The sequence below is a fragment of the Pleuronectes platessa genome, chromosome 13 (assembly GCF_947347685.1).
Source record: "Pleuronectes platessa chromosome 13, fPlePla1.1, whole genome shotgun sequence".
NCBI lineage: Eukaryota > Metazoa > Chordata > Actinopteri > Pleuronectiformes > Pleuronectidae > Pleuronectes > Pleuronectes platessa.
Genome location: NC_070638.1, coordinates 5,366,351 through 5,383,168, shown reverse-complemented (window position 1 = coordinate 5,383,168; position 16,818 = coordinate 5,366,351). Strand labels below are relative to the sequence as shown.

At 43.7% G+C, this 16,818-nt stretch overlaps 1 protein-coding gene across 1 annotated transcript in view; it reads right to left on the bottom strand.

Annotated features, from left to right (window-relative positions):
* Positions 1-16,818, bottom strand: part of LOC128454509 (netrin-G1-like) — a 49,141-nt gene that overhangs the window by 14,852 nt on the left and 17,471 nt on the right. Inside the window, exon 2 of the mRNA XM_053437922.1 lies at positions 13,000-13,643. Within this exon, the coding sequence (XP_053293897.1) occupies positions 13,000-13,643 (644 nt within the window). The remainder of the gene's footprint in view (positions 1-12,999; positions 13,644-16,818) is intronic.

Sequence of the window (16,818 nt, the reverse complement as noted above, 5' to 3'; positions counted from 1 at the left end):
GCGGCGCTGATAGAGTACAGAGCCTGGACTCGGGGGGGCTCTGGGATGAGATGCTTTTGCCGCTGGCATTGTCATATTGAAATCAGGGAGTTTCTCTGTCCCCGCTTTTGGCCACATGAGGCCCCCCCCCCCCCCCCTGGATGTCCAGCCTTTTGAACCGGCACCATTACAAAGACACATTTCATAAAGTTTTAATGACCTTTTAGCTCAGCCCGATAGCAATTGCTATTATCCATTATCCAAACAAGTGACTGTCCCTGAGGAGACACTATGGAGCATCGAGCTGCTGTTCCTTCTTTAAACCAGGGGCAATAATGCTCTTAAAGGATGAGGCAATTAATATAGGAGGGAGAGTATAGGTGGATATGTGTTTTTGCATTTAGGAGTTACTAATAGACTCTTCATGAAGTCCCAGTTAACCAAAATTACAGTAAAAACCATTACAAACATACAATAATGAAGTATTTGTATCTAACCAGGCAGATTTGTAGTTTTTCATTGTTTAGCATTTTATATATCTGTGTCTTTTACGTTGTGATCTTCAAACTGTTGGAAACAAATCAACAGCAACATCTTTGTGCAGAAAAAAGAAACATTAAATAATTAAATAATCCAGTTTCTATTGGATTGTCTCTTTACTGTGAAGTAGTTTCGATGAAAAGAGTTTTCCTAGCAAGGTCTGTGAATTGTCTGTAGAAATGGAAGAAATAGAATCGTACTGTAACTGTAGAAACATTTTTCTGCAGAATTCAGCAAATTACATTTGTCAATTTGAGCCCCCCATATGAATTCACTGTGAAAGCAGGAATCTCACAGACAATTGGAAAAAATAAAACCAAATTTCAGGTAAAAAAAAATGTTTTTTGCACTAAACTTTCAACATTAAACAGGAAAAAAATAATATTGTATCATGAGGTCTATGAAAAAAAGAAATTGTCATTCATTCTGCTCCTGGCTTCTATTCGGATATAGATATTAATCTTGACCGTATGGTGGCCTGCAATGGTGCACGCTACAAACGAAACAATGGCCGAGTCTCCACAGTGAAGGACGGTGAGGTTCCTGGATCTCCTGTGAGTTGATGTTCCAGGGGAGAGACAGCTGCGGTGCCCCGGATCTCCTCCGCCCGGCTGCTGCCTAACCTTTGCCTCTCTGGCGTCTTGGCACCACGTTGACAGGCTCACTATGTCTAACACAGCTTTTCTTCCTCGTGACAGCTCCTCGCATCTCTGATCCGAGAGACAAGAGAGGAGCACGGAACTCGTTACATCAGGAGCTCAAAGGAGAGGAGGCTGAAGTGACGGCTGAGGGAAACTTTCATTTGCTAATTTTCAAGTCGAACCTCAACACTGACTTCCAGGGAGAGTAATAAAAGTCAAGTCACAGAGGCAATAAAGTTTTTTCCTGAAATATATAAATTACAATGATATCAGGCGATAGAATCATTTGAACATGTGAAAGACAGAATTAAAAGTAGAAAATGGAACTGCTGCTGAAAAATATGCAGGAAAATACGTCGGCATGAACCAAACATGCTTGATTTACATATATGGAAAACCAAATTACACCTTTTTAAATTCGATAAAGCCTTTATCTTTTTCACGGGAAGTGTTAGTAGTAAAAGTAACGATGGCTGGATTCCATTTAGCTGCTCTAGATTTAGGGTCCTCGTCCTGTGTAAGCAGACTCACTGTCACATGAAATGCTTCACTACCCACCTGTGTTTATGACAATGTCCTCAGGTGTAAAACGACTCTACAGGTCATTAGTCCAGGCAGTTTACCATGAATCATACTTTTACTGTTAAGTGACATTTAGCGATCATTGGAGAAACTTCAGCCTTTTTTTTATGCAAAATCCCCAACATGGCACATTTACATTAAAGTGACAATGACGTGTTGTTATAAGACGTTTTCCAACAGGTCCTGTTGAGGATCTCCTGACAATTGAATCTGGACTTTCTCCAAAGTTTTCTCCTCTAAGACGCGGAGTTCAATGCAGGGAGGAGGCGTGTTTGCAAAAGACAGTCAGCATTGTTTAACGAAAATTGTGCTACCCATAAATAAAAGAGCTGTTCTGACATCCTGGCTCTAAATAACTGTCCCCACAGCCTTTGACTGACTATATTTCAAAGCAGATGGTCCATGAAAACAACTGATATGCTGCTGAACTAACTTTGTAACTAACTTCATTCCAGTTTTAAAACTACATCACAATGTCTTTGACCTGAAAATCCTGACACCAGTGTTAATAAGGTAATATCTGCTCTATTTCTTGCATTTCTACTCCTTTGCTGCTGCTATACATGTCTTCATTTTGTCTGTTAATGATTCACCTCAAGGCAACCTGCCCACGGCCGGTAGCAGAGTCTATACGCTGAAGAAGCCCCGGGACCAGGCCACATACCGCCTCTGTGTTATTCTGCTGCTCTGAAGATAAGGAAAATAAAAAGATAGCAGCTTATACAAAATGGTCTCTGAACTGAGAATATAACTTCCTCCAAGACCGCTGCCTGAGACCTGGGACTGTTTATGTGTCGACTGCAGGACTTGAACGTTTTTAAAGAACGGCCGTGCGCTATTTAAAATAAAATAAAATGTAAAGCCGACTTTTCTTTCTGTCTTTTTCCCCCCCATTAGAGATTTAACCCATGCCTGGCGCTCTGAGCGATAAGACACGCCCGACTCCCTCCACACTCTATCTCACCTGCTCCTCACGCCGGCCGTGGTCGGGGCCTTAATGTGGCTCCTCGCTGTATAAATGAATTCTGAGGTCTCCCCAAACTTTCCTTGACAAGACAGCTGGAGAGGGCTCACATATGATGGTTCTGACAGATATGGAGAGATCAAGGCTGTTGAGGGGAAACTTTGGCCTTGCTGAAAATTTAAGATGAATGTCAATGTGTTACCTGAAGAAACCGGAGTAAACCCGCCCAGCGCCGTGCAGCGGGGGGGAGAGAGAAGCTCGTTTGATTCCTCTACATGAGAGGAAGCATGGCTGATATGCAGGTGAGTGACAGCCGCACCCGAAATAGAAGCAGGTGTTGGTCATGTTTGTAGTTCCCCCCCCCCCAGCCAACTGTGTGTGACAGCGTGAATTCTTTAGTTTTTTTGTGTTTGGAATTAATGATGCATTTTACAGCCTTCCATGCTGTTATTGGCAGAATGAATGGGTCCAGTGCAGCGATATTCCAGCTCCAAATAAGTGTCTCATTCTCCCGGTGTGAGGGAAAGACGGAGGAGTGAAACACAAATGATTGACCACAAACGCAGCCACACACGTTCTGATGCAGTCGCCGGCTCTGACCCTGGTTTCAGGCCAACAATCGCTTTGATATATGAAGAATAGAAGGTGTTTTACTCGGCAGCATTTAGAAAAGAAAACTAGAAAACCGCCCGGGTTCCTCTACCAATTACCCAGTGAAGTAAAAGTCTCCGTAGTTTTTACTGACAGACTCATTTGAGGTTAACTTGACCTTTGACCTGACCACTGAAATCGAATCAGTTAATCTTTGAGGCTTTTGAGTCGCTTCAAAAGGCTCAAAATGTATTTTCTTTCCTTACATTTTTCATCTTTTCATCTCTAACTTATGATTATTGTTGTTGTTATTGTTAGAGCTATTGTTAGTTTCTTGTTTTGCGAGTTTGTACCAAATTTGAAGAAAATCTCTGACCACGTTCTTTAAAATAGTGTGTTCACAATGGGACAGACGGACAGACAACCTGAAAACACTGGAACGACTCGTCAATGAGTTTTATCTTTATCAGGCTTTGCTGCTGTGATGGTTTCTTTACTCCGTCTGTTCTCTCTCAGAAAACAAGAACATCAATTCCTCAATTCACTTCTTAGACGTCGGCACTGGCTTGATTTGTAAAATGATTGGGTTTATAACACACTGAAGCCAAAGTACATTTTATATGTTGCTATGTCACAAACCATTCAGGTTGTACTTCTATTTAGTTCTTTTTACGAATCTACGATTTAAACCTCACCTTCCATTTACTCTAAGTTATGACTCGGTCGTATTTTGCACTTTGAACAGTGATTCATTTCTCTTGTTTTAATCGTTTTATTTATTTTATTAGCATATTCGGTGGGTGAGGGTTGAACTTATGAACTCCAGTGTTTCTGAATTCCAGCTGCTGGATGCATATATACTAACAAACGTGCTCATATATACTGATAAAAGTTCCTGGTCCTGTTTTGCCTTCTGGAAACTTTGAGGTCTGGGAAACGTTCAGTCTGATCTGATCTAGTTTGCTTAACTTTATTTACTTTAGGAGAAAAAAAACTAAATTATTCATGTATATCTAATTAATAATATAGCTTGCATAATGCCGACTAAAAATAGAGTTAATGCAGCTGCAGCTTTGTAAAAGTAAAAACGGATGTTTGCTTTAATATGCAACTTGACTTAATTAGAAGTTTGAGCTTCAGAACAGTGAATTAAACTCAGTATCTCTCAAGTTCCATTAAACTGGTGCAATGCATCCTGGTTGTGTTTGGCAAACTGAGGCACGTTTTCAGGGTGAAAAGGGAAAAGGAGAAAAGCTTTCCTTCTTCGACAACGGCTGTTCGAGCAGGGACTTGGAAAACCCGGCTTCTATAAAGACTTTAACAGTGCTGGTGCAGGTTGACTCCTCTGTCTCAGACGGCATTGAACTTTTCCTGGAGGAGAGTCACAGAGTCACCTCATTACCCCGGGCCGTGTCCCCATGAAATTGAAGGGTCCGATTAGGCTTGTTTTTTCGTCGCTCTGTGCTGTGGCCAATCTCAGCCATTCTTCGGGGTGTAATGTAAAACATCTCAGGCAAATTGTTTGCGTCCGCCCCATCGAAAAAATATAAAGCAGCCCCACCAGAGCTCCCTAAATTGCTGGAGAAATATTAGGAACGGATCACAAGTTAATTCCCCCCGCTCCAATTTTCCCGCTGAGGCGAAATGAAATTTGAATTTGTGGGGCTTGGACCACTGCCACCGAAAAGCCTGTGATTTGTTTCAATGACAGGGCCTATTATTGAGGTTGTGCATTGATGTCGGCATACAGTATGGTAATGCCTGCCCCCCCCCCCCCCCCCCCCCCCATACCCACCTCAGCCCCTCATCGTGGAGGGCCATCTCATTCATGTGATGTAAGCCTCTGAGACAAGGAGGGAGCCGTGAAGGAATCGGCAATGGGAAGACATATTAATATGGAAATCAGAGGCCGGCTGCACATTCTGCACTGTGTGTGTGTGTGTGTCTTGGTGTGTGTGTGTGTGTGTCTGTGTGTTTGTGCGCAGGAGCATGCAAGTGCTTACGCCTTCTAAAGGATGAAGGGTGAATGTACGAATAAAAAAATGTTTTCTGAATAGTAGTGGTAACACTTTAATGTAGTAGGAACGAGACATGCTTTGCTACTGTATTAATCAGGCGAGGACACACACACACACACACACACACACACACACACACACAGACACACACTTATACACCATTGGAATGCAACAACAACCTTGTCCGCTCCACACAGTAAGGCTCCATCGTACAATAGGTGTGTGGCGAAAGGACATTTTGATGCATTCACTATTCACGGCCGCTGCAGCCCCTCCAGAGACAGTTTATGTTGATGTACTTTCCCTGGCACCAATATATTATTTACAAAGAAAGCCCGGGCCTTAATGAGCACTAATTAAACGCTGGAGACGGGGAGATGACTGGCAGAAAAGATCGCAGCATGTGACAGACATCTGGTGGAAGATAAGTGAGCAGGCGTTGGCAGCGCCGGAGAGAAAGCGTACGCTGGGAGCAGAGTCACACTGGGGGCCGTGTGAACCTGCTCTTGAACTTGACTTTCAAACTCTGTCAATCAAGCCGGCTACAGCTGTCATGGTTCACAGGGCACGGGCTGGGTGGGTTGTATGTGGGTTGTGTGTGTGTGTGTGTGTGTGTGTGTGTGTGTGTGTGTGTGTGTGTGGGAGACAGGATAACACCCAGGCAGTTTGTGTGTGTGCATGTGTGTGGTTATGTGAGGGATGAGCCTGCGGTGTTCCAAAGAGGAAAACAAGATTACAGACCAGTGTTTGAGAAAATTACTTAACTTGAATACATTTTTATGTTTTTTACCAACTTTTACAGACATTCGACTTTTCGCAAATGAGTCTCAGCTGTCAATCACGACGTTTCAAAGTGTTTTTTTTATAGCATCGAAAAGACTTGAATAAATTACCGTTATAAGAGCTGCTTAAAATGTCAGAGTCCATATTTGAGAAAAAAACTATTTGACGTGTTCTTTTACTTTTTAGTTCGGTCCATGTCCCATCTACTAACATGGAGGAGGTAGGGTTTACAATGCAGCCAGCCACCGGGGGGGGACATCAAGAGGATTTGGCTTCACTTTAAAGGAGCTGTCAAGTCGTCCATCTTTATATAAAGTCCATGGCAATAACCGACATAAACTTTAATTAACTGCTTTCTCAAGATGAGATCAATTTAGCCGTCGGCAGAATAAAAGTAGATTGTACCAATAAAGCAAAGGATCCATTTCAAAGAACTGTTATTGACGTACAAAGCACTGACTGGTTCGGGGCCTGAATACATGTCTGATATGCTGCTCTGCTATGAAAACCCTCCAGATCTTCAGGATCAGGTTTGCTCTCCGTTCCGAGATGCAACTTTCATTTTTCATGCACCGAAGATCTGGACCAAACATCCAGAGAACCCAAGGTCTGCCCCCTCTCTGCAATTTAAATCTCAACACGTTTCTGTCTGCTGTTGCTTCTCCTGATGCCACTTAGGGATGTTGCACTGCTCTACATCAGCTCGTCTCAAACTGTTTTAAATCTGCTGCAGTTCAACCGTTTTTTACGAACTAAGAATCCACAACGAGCTACAACATCCCTTAATTTAAACACTTCTTTTTCTGTCCATCCTCGTAAAGTTAAAAGCCAGAGAGTCGGGAGGGAGGAGAGAGCCGACTCCACAGGATATTCAAATGTCATAAGTTTAAATGGAAACGTGCTGGCATATTACGCAGCAGATGATATGGTGTAACATCATTATTACTTTTCCTTGAATTTTTATGCGCGACCACCGCAGAGCTCCGACGGTGGATCTCCTCGAGGTTCAGATCTTCTGTCGGAGGTTCAGCGGAGCGCGGAGCCGTTATGCGAAGGCGCCTCAAATTTAGACTCCTTCTTAAGTGTGAGATAGAGTTGAAGTGGGTGATACGGCACTTTTATGAGCTCCGGATTCCCACCGGGAGAGAGGGAGATACAGAGTTTGTCTGTGGCTCCGGGGGAACCACTGGGGAGCATAAAATAACACTCAAATGTTTCATACTTTTATCTACAACCATTATTCCTTTGAATCCAAATTGCCTTTTGAATAATTGTCGTGCACCGGCCACCTCAGAGGGAAGGTTTCGGGATAGAATATGTTTTTTTGTTTTTGGAAATTTGCTTTTGTTCAACATTTATCAGCAGAGACAGTCAGCGGGGAGCGAAAACATCTCTCCCTTTAATTTCTATAGGCCTGCAGTCATGTTAATATTAGATACGCTGAACTCCTCATGTGTTTAAAAGGCAGAGTTTTTAGTGGGTAAAGAAGTGCACCATAACCAAATGGTACTTTATGATAAAAAAAGTCTGGACTATTATGGGAATACACACAAGTGGGACTCCCCTAGATATACATATATGTTAAATTAATTAATTCCAGCCTCTCAGTCCTCAACATCTGTCTTTGCAAGTGCTGATCGGACCAGATGTTGACTTCAAACTCTCAGGTCATAACTTAACATCGGGTGCAACTTGGATATTTGTGCATCACGATATAAAAACTAGTTGTACTGCTCGTACCAGTTTTTACATTTACATCCACTATTTCGTTTTCATGTATTTACAAGACACCGACATTTCTGTAAATGTGCCAGTTTTAGCAAGTTGACTAATCACCTCTGCCGATGTTTTTGAGCAAGATATCACAAAAACATTTCCACAGAACTTGGTGGAAGAAAATCTATATTTGTTGCAAATCCACACTTTCTTTAACTTTGCATGATATTCTATATTGTCACCCATTTTCCAAGGGAGTGATTCATGGATCTTGATGAAACTGATGTGTCTGAGTGTGAGATTTCATGCAGCTTGAGTGACTTCAAGGGAACGTTTGGAGGAGGCATGCGCTCCACTCAGTGCCATTCTAGTTTCCAGCTAATGTGGCCAATACAGGTAATTCAAAGTTTTCCGACAAATTTTGGGAAAAGTTTTTTTTGAATAGCTGGAGAAAAAGCCGTGTGGAAATCCTCGTCAGACGACAGGGAGGGTGTCGATCAAAGCGAGCAAGGACGTGATCTAATGAATGAGGCTGTCACAGAAGACGCTCACACAGGTCCTATTATACGACGCGATCAATCATTACCGCAGCTCAGTGGAAAATGAAATAGTGCATTTACAGAAAAGACTCTCATCAAATGAGTTCATGCAGCGGGCCAACCCGAGTGGTTAGCGAGGCTAATGTATCGTCTGATGTCTGTCAACGTGTCCTTGAACACGTCTCTGAACTCAAATGAAATTCAGTTTCTGCTCGCAGGTAAATTTACCTTAGACAACTGCACTTTACTTCTACTATGGTTTTGCACCAATACAATTTACAGTGTGCCTCTCGTTCACCTGCACACACACAATCTCACACACCCACGACAGTAGAGGGGAAATGATTCACTAGAGGAAACTACCAACTTAGTGATGAACCTTTATGAACCTTTATAATTGGTGCATCACTTTGAATGAGTCCTGACTGGAAACAGCTGTGACTGGAGGAAAAATATTTCAGGTTGTGTGTATGTGTGTCCTGTTCTTCTCAGTAACGCCTTGGTTTGAATTTTTTTTTTTTTTGCCACAAACGATTATTACTCAAAGATGAATTGGTTTAATTTTTGGGGTCAAAGATCACTCTAACATCCCAAAACCATTTTTAACTTTAACTAACCCTAACCCTCAAATGCTAATGGCACTTAATAGAGGGGCTCCCTATCTGACTTTTCACTCTCATATCTATAGGACAAAATTATAAGGTGATGACACTCATATCCAAAAGGTCAGCGGTCAGCGGTCATCTTCACGGTGACAAAATAATGTTGCAAAAAACTGGAAACGAGAGGGAGAGCAAGACCAACTACAAACTACAACCTACTTGGGTGAGGCATAAAACCAGAAGATGGTGATTTTAGTCTGAGAATTGCTTTAAATAAACATATTAAATGTGTGTAGATTGTGTTTATTTGTGAGCAGTGGTGGACATCAGATATTTATAGGACCAGGGGTTTTAAAGGGGGCCAACATTTACACTGGGAGGGGGTCTGACTCAGACACCTGATTCAGTAAGATTCAAATTCAAGTTTTTTTTTTTTATTGTGGTCTTGAATTCTGTCTCTGAATTGAAATTATATTATACACAGTCCATGAAGGACGCAGCAATATTGGACAAGTTCTATTCTTTCTGTTACTTTGACAGAATGAATGAATGAATACTGGGTAAAAGGGTGAATTGAAAGTGGAGGAAGCTGTGGGTTAAGAAAGAAATGGTGAAAGGTGAAAGAAAAAAAAAATTGAGGATGACATAGGAGATGAGAGAAATAGCACATTAGCACTTATGGATTAGCTGCCTCTCATTCCCAGGCCCTGCTGCACCTTCCAGATGTGCGGCTCTGACCGGGCAGACGGCCGGCAGCGGTCATGTCTTAATTAACGAGCAGACATCGGATCAATAAGTGAGGAACGATGGAGAAGGAGACGTGAAAGGTGGGACAGCCTGCACGGTTCAAGGTTTTTATTTCCTGTTGATGTGGAATAACGTCAGAAATCAATGATGGCCGCCGCACACACTCTCCACTCTCGACTCAGGAGAAGTGGAAAAACACAATCCCCCTTTCTTGCCTTTTCCTTCTGTCTCTTTTTATCCTCAACTTTTTTTATCATGCACGATTTCTGCAGAGGGAGATTTGTCGTGCTATCTTTTAGTGTAATGTGATTCTGAGCCTTGTAAAGCCCGTTTTTATAAAGTTGTGTTCCGTGACGATGCTTACATTATTAAGAGGAATCCATTCAGAGTCCTTTTATATTGTCTTGTGCAGCGTCTGAGGCTACACAGGATTTATCTGCGAGTGGAATTTTATTTACTTTTATTGGTGTGTGTGTGCGCACGGGCTCCCTCAGATTTCCTCAGGCGCTTTAAGTTTGGGATTTCTCAAGACTTCCGACTTCCAAGAGAGTGTGCGGATAATGAGCGTCCTTCATTAAAGTTGTGTGTGCACTCGCAGTATAACACAGAAACTGCAGATCACTTTTTATCATTTCTGAAATATAAATGTAAAAAAAAAAAGGCAGAATCAGTTCATTGTGAAGATTTCATTTGGCATTTATGCAGCGGGTGTGAGCATCCATTCAGAGCCCAGACGTTCATCAACATATCCCCGGGATACCTGACATTGCAGATATTCAGCTGTGTGTGTGTGTGTGTGTGTGTGTGTGTGTGTGTGTGTGTGTGTGTGTGTGTGTGTGTGTGTGAGAGGAAGTTTATCAGCGTTTATGGAGTATTCTCGGACAGGATGGCCATTCTCCCGATAAGGCTTTCACATTTGGTCGTAGCCAGGAGGCTGCTCACGCTGAGGTGGGAGCTCCAATCACTCCCCCCCCCCCCCCGTACATCATTCTCCTTCGAGTGAGTTACTTATCCACCTCTGGACAGAAATCGCATGTTTATTTTCTTTTCTTTCTCACTTCAAACTTTTGGTGGAAAATTGAATTTGAAGCCCAGGGGCAGGATGGAAAATTGGGCAAAATAGCTTATTCCCCCCCCCACACACACACACAACCTTTTTGCTACTCTTCCTAATAAATGGCAAAATAAGGAGACGCTGGTCTGTGCCGGATGGGGGGGTCTGGCAATTTTGGAACTCAGTTCGTGTTTACAGTACGTGTGTGCATGTTGGGAGAGTGTGTCTGTCTGCTCAGGATGTTTCTCTGACCCTTATGATGAACAGGTGATGAAAGACAACGACAAATGTTTGTAGCTGCTGTCAAAAACACTGGAGAGAAATGTGAGTTATTTAAAGAAACACATGCTACCAAAGGAAACCTCGTGGATGAAACTGTAAAATCCACTTGTCATGAAACCGGGCCAAAGCTACATTTGGAACCACAGCCTGGCAATTCTGAATGTCTCCATGTTTCACTGATGTGTCCCCGATGATTACCATTTAATCAGCTGCAAATGCTCTTAATTACAAGATTAGTCTCATACCAATTAGCCAAACATGCTAATGGTTCTAATCTGCCATTGAAGCTGGCTGAATTCTAATTAGGGACTGACTGTTTCAGTTCACCTAGGGGCCCGTCTGATGGGTCATTACCGACCTAGTTATCCTCATATAAACCAACGGCAGCCAGCAGCACGGGTCCCATTCAGAGAGCAGCTGTAGAGGCTTTACGAGCGCCGCGTGGGCCGTTTCCACGCGTCATGAAACGACAATGTTTCCGTTCCCTGGAAATCGCAGAGGCATCCCGATGACTCATTGGAAGCATTATGCACTGCAGAATTGCGAGCTGTGTTAATGGCGACGCGCACCGGGAAATCTTTATCCTACTGAAAACGAGGGCTTTAAAATTGGAAAAATTATAGAGCCGTGACCTTGTGCCGTGAGTGGAGAGGGAGGAGAATCTGATATTCAAACGAGTCAGTTTCAATTTGCTCTTTTTAGAGCTCAGATGAGTATTCAAAGGGGGCCGCGGTGACAAACCCACAGAGATTTATCATTCAAATCTCCATTTCCCCTCAGCTCCATGAGCAGTTGGTGAAAATGTAGGTATTCAAGCTACAAATTCAGATTTTTTGCCCCCCTCTGGAGTTGTTGGAGACCAAATATGAGCATAAAGAAGAGTGGAAATTGGCCTGAAAGTAAACAATGCTGGTGTTGCTGGATGTCTAATGGGATAAGTGGTTGTCTTCTAACAAGTCACCCATGAGGAGTCCATAAAACCACTGCTCACAGGTCTCTGCCCTCTCTCTAAGTAATGTCTGACCATGTTTTGTGTCTTGTACTTAGTGCAGAACTTAGTTACTACACACTTTCCACCTGGAAACACCAAATTCCTTGTTTAGGCAAAAGCAAGGAGACATTGAAGGCTCTTTATTCTGCCTTTTTAAAATAAGTTCTTCTTTTGGCTTCTTCTCATACAGTTATACTTCCTCATTAATTTGACCTGTAGATTTCTATTCATTCATTATTTCATGCTTAGTCTGCGGCAGTAAAATCATGCTGCTCATTTTATGGTATTTTATAAAACCAGACCAGCCATCCAAGGAGGAATAATTAAATCAAATACACAAAAAATAAGGTATGGGTTGAATATCTTGTCACAGCAAAGTGAAGGTTGGTATATCCCTGGGGGGGTCAACCATATGCCAGGGAAAAGCAGCAGTCTGTCATTTGCACTCATCACCTCAGCAGGTGATTCCACTGTGTTCCTCCTCTCCCCTCGAGGGGAAGCTAAACACTGTGTGGTGTCTTTGTTTGCAATACAAACACTGCAGACTGTTGGCTCTCCGTGGCTCAAAGTCGGCCAATCCCCCGGCCTGTTCTATACTGATGCCGTGGGATATTTATTGTTCAACAAATTTCTGTCAATCGGTTTTTATTGTATAAATATCAATCGTGCTTTAGTCAATGTTAGAGAGAAGGAGGGAGATTTCTGTGTGCAGCCTCATCGCAGAGCTCCTGCTGTTTGAAGACGTATTTAAGGGGAACATTCACCTGGAAAAAGGCCAGTTTGAGCAGCTCTGCAGTCAGTGAAAGAAGATGAAAGTGGGCCATTATGGTACTGGTGAAACATTAAGGGAATTGGAGGAACACGATTCTTGCAGTTTCGTCCCATGAGTTGGCAATTTAAATATTCTGAAAGCTTGAAAGCAGCAACAGAACGTGAATAATTCTAATCGGTAAAGTAAAATTGCTCTTACCTGCCCTGCACCTTGATGTCAGAGATGGCGTAGAAATATCTGGACAGGTTGTTCTCATCTATCATGGTGGCTCCACTGGCTGGCTTCAGCAGCTTAATCCTCAGATCGGTGATGGTGAAGAAGTCCCGCAGGTTCTTGGTGGTATCCAGTTGGCCGTACAGAGAGGCCATGTTGTGTAGCCGAGGGCCGGCGAACAGGGCAAAGCGGTCCTTGATCTCAAAGCGCACCGTCTTGTCGTTCTTCCACACGTAGCCTCGGGAGTAGTCCTCAGTGCAGATGATATCCAGCAGGGTGCGCTGGGTGAGATCGCTCACTGTCTTGGGCTCCATGGTGAACGCGTCCAGGCAGTCGGTGGCGTAGAACTGGTACGGGGTCCAGGTCCGGCCGTAGTCGAGCGACTTCTCCAGGACCATCTGCTCCGGGCGGCCGGACTCGAAGGTCAGGACGATGTCATCCGTCAGCTCAACGGTCTTGTTCCATGAGAGCGTGATGTTCACCTGCAGGGGCTTTGGGTATTTCTTCCAGGAGGTGGATTGCCAAAAGGTCGTGGGGTTGCGACCCTCAAAGTCGAACATCAACTCAGGAGGGTGAGCCAGCTCCTCGGTGGTAGCGTCACATTCATTGTTGCACATGTAAGGGTTTTCCTATAGAAAAAGACACACATATATATATACAGGTTAGTAAAACTGAGTAGTTCAAATGGTTCAATTGGGGGTGACGAATAATATAACATAAAGATATTCATGATATTCCAGTGCATTGGGGTATTTTTATGTTTAAAACCATCATAAACAAATTACCTAAAATATGAGGAACCATATATTTGGTTTTCCTTTTGTTTATCATATGAAAAATGGATCAAGTTGACAATTATCATTCTATTATTATTCAAAAGTTCCTGTAACAAATCAAGAAATGTCCTCGAGGTGTTCCCAATAAATCCAAACAAATAACCGTAGCGTAATTATCCCTCATTTTGTGTTAGACTGCTTGAGTTTCTCGTTCCCCAGGTAACTGAGTTCATTAATTAACTCCCGAAAAATATGATTTGATCAGAAATTTGATCCAAATGTGCCGATCGAGGCTCGGGTGCAAAATATATGAAATTTGAGTGGAAACACAGAGTTTAAGCTGTTTTTGTAGTTTCAGGACAAGAAGTTAAGCAACTGAAATGTGAAAAGGGTTAGTTAAATATTTAATTCTGAATGAAATATTGAAACCCTTGTTTGTCAATATACAAAGTCCCGCCCTCGCGATCCCAAACACTCAATCATCTCTCAGGTCGGCTGTTCGTCCGTTTGGCCTTGAGAGGTTATTTACTTTTCCACCGCCTTGCTGGCTCTCCTTCCTGTTGTGACTCCACCACCGCACTTTCTCACACATTCAGGCCGATGTTGAAGCAGCGTTGGCCCATGAGGCAGCAGAAGACAGTGACCCTCTCATTACGGTGACACCGTGGATCCCAGACTCTCGCTCGGCGCGCTCCGCTCTGCACCGCCACCCAAATTGCCGGCGTAATTGATATTCCTGTGTGGTATTTCAGCTGAGATGGGAGTGGAATCCCGATGAGTGTTTCTTATGAAACACACAAAGGGACATGCATATTTCATGGGCCCGTGTCTGCTCTGTACCATAGACACCCACCGAGTCTGGGTGTTTGTGCGAGCATGTTTGTGGGAGGGGAAAGAGGAGCTCTTGATGTGCTTGTGTTTGTTTGCGAGAGGGGTAGAGAGCTGTGAATGTGTTTGCCTGTGTGTGTGTATTTGTGTGTGTGTGTGTGTGTGTGTGTGTGTGTGTGTGAGAGGGAGGGAGGGAGTGAATGGAAAAGAGAGACGGGGCTGAAACAGAGCCAGCGAGCGCTAAACACACTCCAATTGACATTCCTCTCACCTCTGCTCCAGGAACAATGAGGTTAAGTGCTGATGAGATTCAGATCAACTGTAAAGCGGTTCAATAATCAGCAATCATCCGACATTCTACACGCAAAATTATCTAAAGGTGAGAACTGGGCTATCTGCAGCATTAGCCGCTCGCCTCTCCAGTATCGCGGCGCATTCGACCCAGACTGCCACTTTGTGGAGGGGAGATCTCTGGCAGGAATACTGATAAGCAGACGCCATTACGTTTGATTTGAAAAGAATAGCTGCTTTTTTGTGTCTTTTTGAGTAGAGCTCCGACATTTTTTAACACATCCAAAGATATTTTTTCCTCCAGTTGATGCTTTTATCTTCCTCTCAGGGAGATGGATCGTGTGACTTCCCTGTTTTTAGATACAGATCTCCGCAGTCCATCTTATTTCCTGTGGGGGCGGCGATACGCTATCTGCAACCTGCTCCTCGCCCCGGAGCGATAACCACGCAATGAGGTAGAACAAGACTGAGGGATTGTGGGTCACTAGGCCTGCTAGGGCTGACTCAAAGGAGCGTTGCATGATCCAATTAGGAGGGTAATAAGGGTTATGCCGCCAAGACAGAGCGAGAGAGAGAGAGAGAGACTGAGAGCGAGTGGGAGGGAGAGAGAGAATGCAAATGACGAGGCCATTTTTTTTTCTCGCTATGTCTTTTTTGAAAGGGAGATCTTAGATTCAGCGCCCCCCCCACACACACCCACACAGAGCTTGGAAACAGAAACCCAGACATGTGAGAGGGGGAGTTAATGGGTAATAGGCAGGACGGCGGCTGCCTCGGTTAAGCAACAGGGACACTGAATTGTACTTGTGTCAACTGTTAACAATGATGTGTGCTGCAGCTCGTTACATTCCCCTCTTGTGCTCGAGCAGCCTTGGAGGTCCACTCGGAGCTCGGGCCTTGACAGTGCACGGCGAGCGAGGGAGAGAGAGAGAGGAGGAGAGTGATTTCCCCCGTTGTCATGCAAGAGTGTGATCTTTGTTTCATTTGTTTTCACGGTGAGGTTCAGGGAGCAGCGGGGGGGGCGGCCGCCTCACGAACGGGAGCCTTATTCTCCGACGATATAAAGAACTCCGACCGCCGCATTCCGTGGCTAATGAGAAAAACAATTTCCCGGCCGAGCAGTGAGAGTAAACAGGAGCTTTGAGGAGAGACATTTGCTTCATGCCCACAACCTAAGAAGTGTTCAGAGACCAGTGGGAAGAAGTCATAAATTCAATCCATAATCATTCTCTCGGGGTCTGCCATCGAAATTCAAGCCTCCGGGGAACAGATCATTCTAACCGAGCAGCCGGCTCACACATGGGCGGCCGGCCGGCTGACCCCCCCCATCGTTAATAACACTCAATAATGCGAAGGCAGTTTTTCCAATCGAACATTAACTGACATGTACGGTATTTACTCTCTCAAAGCCATACTGGAATGCTTTCATACAGCCCGGCGGAGGTGGAATGATGGAGAAAGGTCGGGACCTTTCATCGGATTTCCTGCGGTGGTTATTTAACAACAAAAACAGAGCATTATGAAGATCAATACCCTCTGTGGTCATTTAAGACCCAGGGCTTCAGTACCACGCCAGGGGGGGGGGGAACTATAGAAGAACAATAAGCCCTCTCAGCTTGATCCCTTACCTGTGATCAGGGATGTTGGAGAGGGAAGAGGTCAGCAGAGAATTCCAGAGAAAAGAGTTCTGTACCAAAATTAGATATTGACCGATTCAAATATTGAACCTGCCCTTTAAAAAAAACTGCTGCCATGAAAGTATCAGTCCTAGGTTTTGTAAAGTTGTTTAGTACAAACCATAATGTAACATGTTCAAAATTGCAGAAAGAAAATATGTTATGTTTGCTCAATTGTAGTAACGGAGTTTTGATATTCATACATTTACTGTAAACACTGGTGTGATTTATCC